Source organism: Triplophysa rosa, linkage group LG16, assembly GCF_024868665.1.
Source record: "Triplophysa rosa linkage group LG16, Trosa_1v2, whole genome shotgun sequence".
In the NCBI taxonomy this organism is placed as follows: domain Eukaryota; kingdom Metazoa; phylum Chordata; class Actinopteri; order Cypriniformes; family Nemacheilidae; genus Triplophysa; species Triplophysa rosa.
This window is the reverse complement of record NC_079905.1, coordinates 16,385,451-16,394,997: the sequence shown is the minus strand read 5'-3', so window position 1 is coordinate 16,394,997 and position 9,547 is coordinate 16,385,451. Positions and strand designations below refer to the sequence as shown.

General features: G+C 38.3%; 2 protein-coding genes across 3 annotated transcripts; one reads left to right on the top strand and one right to left on the bottom strand.

Moving 5' to 3' along the window:
• The first annotated feature begins 368 nt into the window (after positions 1–368).
• irx4b (iroquois homeobox 4b) lies at positions 369–2,428 on the top strand. The gene is made up of 5 exons (XM_057354784.1): positions 369–420; positions 892–1,134; positions 1,233–1,330; positions 1,418–1,731; positions 1,887–2,428. The coding sequence occupies exons 1-5, from the start codon at positions 376–378 to the stop codon at positions 2,426–2,428; spliced, it is 1,242 nt and encodes a 413-aa protein (XP_057210767.1). The 5' UTR covers positions 369–375.
• A 1,362-nt stretch (positions 2,429–3,790) lies between these two features.
• Positions 3,791–7,083, bottom strand: ndufs6 (NADH:ubiquinone oxidoreductase subunit S6). 2 transcript variants are annotated; one of them, XR_008964541.1, is made up of 5 exons: positions 6,923–7,083; positions 6,575–6,628; positions 6,304–6,426; positions 5,053–6,182; positions 3,791–4,705 (listed from the first exon to the last, which is right to left on the bottom strand). XR_008964541.1 is itself a non-coding variant. In XM_057354983.1 (4 exons), the coding sequence occupies exons 1-4, from the start codon at positions 7,064–7,066 to the stop codon at positions 6,114–6,116; spliced, it is 390 nt and encodes a 129-aa protein (XP_057210966.1). In that variant the 5' UTR covers positions 7,067–7,083; the 3' UTR covers positions 3,791–6,113. The 2 variants fall into 2 exon arrangements, 1 of the variants encoding a protein (XP_057210966.1); XM_057354983.1 differs by having other exon boundaries at positions 3,791–6,182.
• Between the last annotated feature and the right edge of the window lie 2,464 nt (positions 7,084–9,547).

The window sequence follows — 9,547 nt, the reverse complement described above, 5'->3', positions numbered from 1 at the left end:
AGCGAGACCCCGCGGGCTCTTCACAAGCACGACTCTCAAAGCAAGTGCACAAGCGCATCGTCGAGTTATACAGCGACTGTGATGCGCTTTGCTGGGAGCGCAACAACTTTTTGCGACTATTCGAATTTGTTTCTGGACCTTTAACTTTGCTCCTCTGACGTCAGACTCGTCGGCGTTTAAAACAACGATCACTTGTGCCAACGTTTGTTATGCTTTTTTTTTGTTCTGTGCAGCACCATGCTGAGGTGAATGTGTGACAACATTTTAAAAGGCGAAACCAACCATCTACTAACCAACGGTTAATAGAATATTTTTTTTCTTTTGAACTGATGACTCTCATCGGGACAGCAACCTTCTGCTCTGTGGACACTCATCATGTCATTTACACAGTTTGGCTATTCATACTCTGCAGCACCCCAGGTAACTTTTTACCCGCTAATAATCAGCTTGTGGCATTACTTGCTGTGAAGTCATTTACATTTTGCGTGTTTGCATTTCATGTAGCTGCATGCTTTTATCCAAAGCAACTTTAGAAGTACAGAACATCTGACAATTATGCCCATGTGCTTACAATAAGTGCAGTAGCCTATAAAGTTTGTGTGTTTCCTGGGACTCGAACCCATGACCTTTGCGCTGCCAACGCAATGCTCTACCAACGCAATGCTCTACCAGAGTTACATAATGTAAAGTGTGTTCAAAACATTTCGTCATTAAGTGTTTGTTAGACATTTGCGCAACAAATTGAACGGCAATGTTTATAGGGTGCATATTCATACTTTATTTAGTTTAAGTATCGGCGCGTACGAATCAATTAGATTGCTCGAAAGTTAAAAATAAAGGAATGCGTTCTTTCATGCACACGTTATGTCATGTTTGTACTTTCTTCCACAGCTTCTGATGTCTTCCAACGCACTGGGCGCTTGCTATGAATCTAGCAGTGACTCTCTGTTGGATGCTGGAGTGGCGACTTCAGCTCAAAACTCGCTTTATTGTCCGGTATATGAAAGTAGGCTTGTGGCCTCTGGCCGGCATGACCTGATACCCACCGCTGTCTATGGCAACACCTGCTCAAGAAAACATGGTTATGATGCGTGCAGCACCTATGGTCCAGATTCAACTTCATTTTATTCTATGGTATGCATTTCGATGTTGACACGCGTTACCGCACTAAAATGATTGTTGGATGTGTCTTTTTTAAACACCGAGCTCTTCTTTATTGCTTTACGTATTAGGGAAAACTCAGTGGGAAAGTTGGAACAGCGACAGGTCAAAGCTCTTCGTACTACTCATATGAACACCCAATCGGACATTACCAATATGACAGATACGGGTAAGAATTGTCACTTTTTGCGTGTTGCTTTTAGATTAACTTGTGTGTTAGAAAATCCCGTTTTAAATCAATTCTACTCATATTTAGATATGGATCAGTGGACATAGGCACGCGAAGGAAAAACGCTACGAGAGAAACCACCAGCACACTAAAAGCATGGCTGCAGGAGCATAAAAAGAACCCGTATCCAACTAAGGGGGAGAAGATCATGTTGGCGATCATCACTAAGATGACCCTTACGCAGGTGTCCACCTGGTTCGCCAACGCGCGCCGGAGACTCAAGAAGGAAAATAAGATGACGTGGTCACCGCGCAACAAGACATCAGAGGAGAAAGAGTGCGATGACGATCCAGACGATATGGACGGGTCACAGGGAATAAAGACAGAGCAGGAGTTCAATGGTTTGTTAAAAGCTTTTTGCATGCTATTTTCGTTACCACGGCGCAAAAACGTTCACATACGTATTCGTCAAAATATTGTTGCCGCTGTTTGTTCTTGGCATATTGTATTCAGTACTGTTTTATAACATGTTTAAATATTTGTTTTATAACTGTAGGAAACAGTGGAAAGGATGATACAGATAAACTTCACAGCGATCTGGAGGACTTCGATCTTGTGGAATCAGACAGCTCTGAGTGTGACTCGAAATCGTTTGCGGAGGCAAATAAATATCAAGATAACACATTTGAAGAGTCATTTCACGAATCCACCGAGTTCCCGAGAGCTGTCCATGAATTCAGTGAAGACCGCCTCGAACCAACTGAGGACAACCAAACCAAGTTCTACCTTCAAGGCCAAAAGACCATTGAGACCAAGCCAAAAATCTGGTCGCTTGCGCAGACTGCCACGTCGTTAAACCAAGCCGGTTACTCATCGTGCATGCACAAAAGTTCTACAAACTGTGATTCAGACATAACAAATAGGAAACAAGAATCTCCAGTTGCCACTTTGAGAAACTGGGTTGACGGTGTCTTTCACGACCCTATATTTCGACATCAAACTCTCAGCAACTCCATGGAGTTATGGACCGAAGCCATCTCACCAGAGAATAATTACCAGGAACACTCAGGACCTATTTCCTCTCAGCGAAATGTATAAGTGGGCCAAAACTTTTGTTTCATACAAGTTTGTGACACTAAAAAAATTAGGTTTGAAAAGTGCTAATATAACAATTATTAGTATCGGATTGTAAACTGTTGTCATATAACCCCGTATGAAAGTTTGTTGAACTCACATTTATAACTTAAACGCAGCAACGTAGATTTAGAGCGTTTGGCACTTTTTCACTTTTTTGAAATTTCGGGTAAAATATCAGAAAGTGGTCACGGTACAATAGCACAATACACCGATTTTCCCAAGATGAGGACCAAGTTTCTCTTCTCACTTCTCCTAAATAAAAGTCGTATTAAGAGAATTGACTATTGTTCGCTGTCCATGGTTCTGAACTGCTGCCAAGTGCACGATGGTCACTGGCGTTGTCTGTCCAGCTCCAGTCTTTTCAGTACACAAAAATGTATACCCCACCACACGTTTTTCTTAGATCGGTATTGAAGTGAAAAGCACTTAGTCGTGACATATATATAAATACTCAAAAGGGACACCCTGCTAAACTGCAGTAGCCTACTTCTGAAATCATGAAGCGTTTATTTTCATTAAGTGACTGATAATGACAACAAGGAGTTGCCGCACGAGCTGAGACAAGAACACTGCTTCTGAAGGTATAGTCTCACAATTTAAAACCATCTATAGATAGACCCAAGAGTTTACCCAACCTTGTTAGACAATTTATCCTGACCCTGGTGTACGAAGTAACGTAATGTATAATGAAGAAGTCTAGAATGAAACACACAAACAAAGACTCACTCCTTCACTGTGAGAGTAGTTTAAAAGTATTAGGTAGGAAGATTTTAAATAAATCGACACAGGGTGGTTAGACATTTTGTGAAACAACCCGTTTAACAACGTAAAATTACAAAACAAATGCATTTGCGTGTCATTTTGATCATAAAATAAACCATCCGCGATTGTTTTAGGCATGTCTTGCGTTTCAGTTCTTATTTGGAAGTGATCGTTGCACATGCGCTTGAAACTTTTTCTTTGTTGTAGGATTTATTCATTTTATTATTTTCAATTTGAAGCCTGAGATAATTATAAAATGTTAATTAGAACAGAGAAAAATCTGCCTCAGCCTGGTAGGATTAACTATTTTGAGTTGAATTATTCAAGGCGAATTCATCGGAGAATTCCTTTCTTGTTCGGCGTTATAAATAACTTATTTCACGTAATAAATAATGACATCCAGTAAAGACACATTCTGCAAATACTGAAAATAGCGAAAAGAAAGAATACTATCTTGTTTAGTAAATTCCGTGTGAACCACTGCCCTTTGCAAAGCCAGTGCAGTTTAATGAGCACTTTAACCCAAACCAGGATAACATCACCAGACGACAGACAGTCCTCTTCAGAATAATAAGACTTTATTCCAGAGACCCTTACAGTATAATTACACTTTATTGAAAAAAAGACTTTTTCTTAGTCTCAATAGAGACAATAATTAATCAATGCCTAATAAAGGAGTTACTGCATTAATGTTATTAAAAAATAATGCATGTGTGATTTAAACTATTGTGTATTATTCTATTCTAAATCAGAAACACAATTTTTCCACATAGGCCTAGGTATTAGTTTTAGTTAAACAACACATGCCCGCAATATTCAAGTAAAAATGTCCTCAGGTTCAGTTAGTTATTCAAGATTTGGATACAATTTTTAGGATGTGTTGAGCTTCTGTGTTAAACACAGAAAGCCACGTTAAATACATTTTGCAACATGGTGCCACAAGTCTTCAAAATAAGAGAATAAACATATAGCAAACTTGCCTTTAAAATCTCAGCACAGGTAGAGACACTGCACACATAATTACACACATAAGACTTGCGGTTATCCTAGTGGATTCTTTACCAGCTTTGAGAAACATGACATGGTCTTATAAGTAAAGGTCATGACTCTAGTACATGGCGAAGAGGGGAAATAATGCAGGCAATTAGGTAAAGTTAGCAGTCATATCACAGACCGAGTAAATTTCTTGTGACAGTTTGGAACAGTAATTATAAAAAACGGATCCAGTGTGTGGTGAAAAGCTGTTCTGATGGTAAATGACATAAAAATTCTCTACTTAAATTAACATTAAAAATTTCATCAAAGACATTTTGTGCAAACCTGCATCATCCTCCTGTATCTTTTATGGCTTCCTTTTAGCTTCATGAATAATAGAGACCATACTTTTATATGCAGGACAATTCATATGCTCAGTTTCACCCCAAAGTTTTGCTCCGAGCAATGTTTAAACTAGCCAACCACCGGCAATTTAGATACCTGAAAAAGAAAAAAGCACCAGCCCTTAACAATGAAGCCTTACCTATCAGACACACCGGACAGGACATAGCGCAGATGAGGGTTAATTGGCATCACGCTGTCTCTTGCCTTCTGTCACCAGCCCCAATTATAGCAGCATGGCTGCCTTTCTCTCAACCTGAGGGCCTCCAGCCAGAAAACTTGGTTCCAGTGTATGCACCACTAGAGACCGGGCTTCTTCCACACTGCCACAAGGCCAATTTGGCATGGCCAGGCCAGCAGAGAATACTCTTCATAATATATATATATGATCTTTTTTCAAACATGCATTGTTCTGCACTAGTGTTTCTTATCAGACTAAATCCCACCTGACATCCTCCAAACTTAGCAGGACGAGACAGCGACGCAGTTCGGCTGTACTTTAAACATTGCTCTGCTCTTCCTGTCTTGCCACGTAGAACTGCTTCAAAAACACTTTAGAAAAGGACCATGATATAAAATTTCCTGCAACATCTGTCAGAGAAAAAAAATATGTGTAAGCCTGATGCTGACCAGTCCTCTTATATCTCAGCAAGAAAACAGTATTCAATTTTACACCTGTCAGGTCACGTATGCGTTGCATTCATTCTAGGTATAACGCCCAACAAGAACTCGCTGAACTATACCACCACATGTAAACAGCTATGCAGCTTTTCATTCTTAGAGGAAAATGTTACTGATAAAACTTTACAATAAGACTATGTTTGTTAACATTAGTAAATGCATTAACTAAAATGAATTAACAATATAGTAATATAGTTATAGTTTTTATATAGCAATATACAGTAGTTTTTGCTTTATTCATATTAGTTAATGGCAACACAGTTGTTCATATTAGTTCACTGTGCATTCACTTGTTAACAGTTTAAACTGTAGATTTTAAAAATGTTTTAGTAAATGCTGAAATTCTAACAATTATTTAATAATAAAAAATGACATTATTTCATGTAAGCTAATGCATTATCTAATGTTAACAAACAGTGCTACTCTTTTATTTCTCGGCACTAAAATAAAACTGTTATTTGAATCTTTACTTCTGTCAATTATATAAAGTTTTAGGAAATGCTTAAATTCGTTTTATGTACATTCTAAATGCTCAGATGATTTTTGAAAAGATCAAGTACGCCATCTGTCTGTGAATACTGGGATAAGCCCTAAAAGCTGAACACAAGACATTGTATTATGATGATGGAGGCGTTTTTATCACCCCTTTAATGGTATCTTGAATTGTAATCAGTAACACAGATCTAAATAATAATGATTAAAATAAAACTGAAACGCAAGTAAAATTCTGCTGTTTTGTATTTACACCGTATTTTATTGTACAGAGAAAAGTATTAGATATAACGGAAGGGAAGTAATGTATAGGACACAAACACAAGACAGTCCCTCAGTGATGATGCGTCTGCTTGAACTGCAACCCACAGTATCCACATGTGCCAATTTTGGTCTCCTTGTCCTGTAAAAAAAAGATTGAATTATTTTTACTGCATGACACCGCACCTTTCATGCAACATGGAAGCATAACTTTTATATATATATAATTAGAGCGTCTTTTATTATATGAAAGATTTATTTACCAGGTTGATGTAAACCTTGGGATGACCGAGAGCCCCTCCACCCCCATCACAGGACACCACTCTTGACTCTATATGCGTCACTGGCTCTTCAGCAACCAGGTTGATGGCAAAGTTTTCATTCACCTGCGCATTGGCATTTGAAAGACTCAATTAGTGACCAAAATAGGACGATTTTTTTCTACTGTACTGTATTGCAAACATGTTAACGTCTTTATAGCATCTTTAGAGAGATGCATGTTCTTAAGCAGTATATATAGATCTATTACGTTACCTCTTTTTGTCTACCTACGAATCTAGCCTTTCTCACGTCCTTTGGGTCATAGACCTGCAACAAAAGCAAGTCACAGTTATTCATTAAACAAAATCTGAAATCCTCAAACTCCTGTGCCATAATAACAACATTGACTGGCAGCAGTATCATACAGCTTCCATTTTACTGTTGTCTGGTCATTGATTTAACAATAAATGCGTAAACTACCGTACAGTAGTACTGCATTCAAATCGTTTATACTGCATTCTACAGAAGTAATTTAACGTTATCTGTCGACACAATATTTGCTAATAGAGATTAACAGAAGTGCACAATCCTAAGAGTTATAAAAGTGCGATTAAATATTACCTGCCCTGTGTGCGTAATTTTCTCCCCATCATTTGACACTGCAACGCTATATCGTTGAGATGGAGCAGCAGATACCCTAAGAACGTTAAGCAAAGCCCTCGTATTTTTACCGAAGGACAGGACTCTTGGTAGGGTGGCCGCCATGTTTCCTGTGACAATTACCCAGCAACCTTTGCGTCAGTATCAAAATACGCAGCTCTCTGCTGGCCCCTGCTGTCTAAGAAGTGCTGATTTATGTATTTGATATGTGCTTCTGAATACGTTTACCTTAAGAATATATAATTCTGCTTTATTTCGCATATTTTCTCATTGTTTTATATAGGCCAATATAGGCTAATATAACAGACATTCGCATACACAAGTTTAATTCAGGAGTTCAGCGAGTGCACTGCGACTGCGCATGCGGTGTTCATGACTTTCCTCAAAGTCAATGCGTCACCGGAACTCGTACAGTGTCCGTGCAGCTAAAGCATGTTCACTTAATGCTGTTGTATTTCGAAATAAATTGCTCCTAACGTGTTTATAGGGGTGCACCTAGACAGGTATGAGATGCATGTGTTTTGTAGCGTATGTTTGGCGATTGTTTTATCAAAGCCACAAATTTTGGTGACGTGTTTAGCTGGTGTAGTTAGACATTAGCCGTGATGCTAATGCGCTTATTATGACAACTCTGGTAATAATGAAGTGTACGTTGACTATTTTTTAAAGTCTGCACGTGTGAAAAGAGCTTTTATTCTGTTCCAGTATTTAGCTTGAAATATGGTCTGTAGAAAAGTATAGAAGGTTAATAAACACATTGTAATGTAGGGTAAGGGTCTATGTTTGGTTGTTTTAAAAACAGGGTCATAGTTTATAATGCTAAAAACATTATCATGCAATTAGTTAATAAGAAAACAAAACAAATGAGTGAAAATGAACAAGAATCTAGTCTAGATAGATGGTCGTTACAGTCTCAAGCCTAGATAGCAACGTTAGATAAACTGCTTCCCTCAAATGATATGTTTATATTAAAAAGGTAATCGAGTTGACTGTACAAGTAATTTCAATACGATTTAATATTTTGACTAGTGATGAGATGTCTAATAAAAAATATGGAATTTCTTAACTTATTTCCCATGAGGTAATCTAAAATATGCTGCCAATTACTTATTTTTACAGTTACAAAATATCTTATTCTATTCTAATTTTTCTTACTAGGTGTTGACACCATGGCACCACAGTTTCTCTCCCGTCTTGTTGGTTCTCTGACTCGGCACTTGTCCCAGGTTGCTCGGTACACTGCCCTTGGCTCCTTACCTGCAGTGGGTGCACAGAGATGCATCTATACCATAACATCTGCAACAACCCGATTTGGGGCCGCCATCAACCCAACATGCAAGCTGCACGCTCCGTTTCTCTCACCCTTGCTTGGACAGTGTCAGCAGCTGATGTGTGTTCAGCCGTCTGCTGGCATGAAGACAAAAACTGCCCTTAAAAGACGCTGTAAAGACTGCTTTTTCGTACGCCGCCGTGGAAGGCTTTTTGTTTTTTGCAAGTCCCACCCCAGACACAAGCAACGACAGGGGTGAATGAGTTTGGGCCTTTACCATTGTTGTTATACCACTGCTTTATATTTCAGTTGAAGAAAGAGGGATGATGTCATTGGTTTACTGAGCATGTAGGAGTCAAAGCATTTCTAATAAAGCTGCAATCTCATTTATGAAGATGCTCCGAGGTTTCAGTTTTACCTGTCAGAAATGTTTCTTATTAGCATACCTTACTAAATGTCAGTAACACAGTGATTGAGACCATATAATTTAGACTTTAAATATGTGTGCACAGTCTGAATTCAAACCCATGTTTGGCTTTCTATTTGATATTAATTAAAATATAACATTATCGCAACCTATTGCTAATAATTATATGAATCATGATAAATGCCTATTGTGCTAATCATTATAAACGCTTGTGTTTGACGTATATTTGTAGTATTCTACCTGTCCTCCATACTTTCTGTTCAATTCATGCTGTTTGCCATTTTTACAGCAGGGGGCGTTAAATGATCAAATTATAAACGCCTTGCCTCAAATACTTGTTAAAAATTCCTTTTAGCTTTTAAAAGTCTGTTTTATTATAAGTGGGATGTTTATAGTGAATATTTTACCATACACATCTGTTCCCAAAATTGAATGTCAAACATTGAAGATGGAAAAATAAGCAGAATGTAACGTTACCCTGCGCATTACATCTATAGAAAACGTTGCATAAGCAAGCGAGAGACGATACATAACGTTTAAATTTGTGTTTGTCACAAATACATCGAAGCGTTGAAGTCTTTGCTAGACTCAGGTAAATAATACGGTTTTTGTTCAGCATCTTCATGACATAGGAAGTCTATTCTTGTCATCTCTAGCACCGAATCTAAGAATGATCATCATTCACATCAGAGCATTACCGAGAATCGTCCCCAGCGGCGGGCTACTGTGGAAAGATGTTGTTAGTTTGATAAGATCCCTGCGGTTCAAGCACGTGTTTTGTGCACGCTAATGGGCATGTAAAGGATCCTCTAGGCAATTTTAGAGCAGGAACTAACCACCGAGTCTGTGTTACTGTTTGTTATGATGGATGAAGAGTGCTTAGTTTTTA

Bases quoted from the DNA above. Each gene is read 5' to 3' on its own strand.
- ndufs6 (XM_057354983.1), bottom strand. From the start codon at position 7,066: ATGGCGGCCACCCTACCAAGAGTCCTGTCCTTCGGTAAAAATACGAGG. The intron at 6,629-6,922 runs GTAATATTTAAT...CTTTTGTTGCAG, and splicing joins AAATTACGCACACAGGGCAG to GTCTATGACCCAAAGGACGT. The intron at 6,427-6,574 runs GTAACGTAATAG...GCCAATGCGCAG, and splicing joins TCGTAGGTAGACAAAAAGAG to GTGAATGAAAACTTTGCCAT.
- irx4b (XM_057354784.1), top strand. From the start codon at position 376: ATGTCATTTACACAGTTTGGCTATTCATACTCTGCAGCACCCCAG. The intron at 1,135-1,232 runs GTATGCATTTCG...TTTACGTATTAG, and splicing joins CAACTTCATTTTATTCTATG to GGAAAACTCAGTGGGAAAGT. The intron at 1,732-1,886 runs GTTTGTTAAAAG...TTATAACTGTAG, and splicing joins GACAGAGCAGGAGTTCAATG to GAAACAGTGGAAAGGATGAT.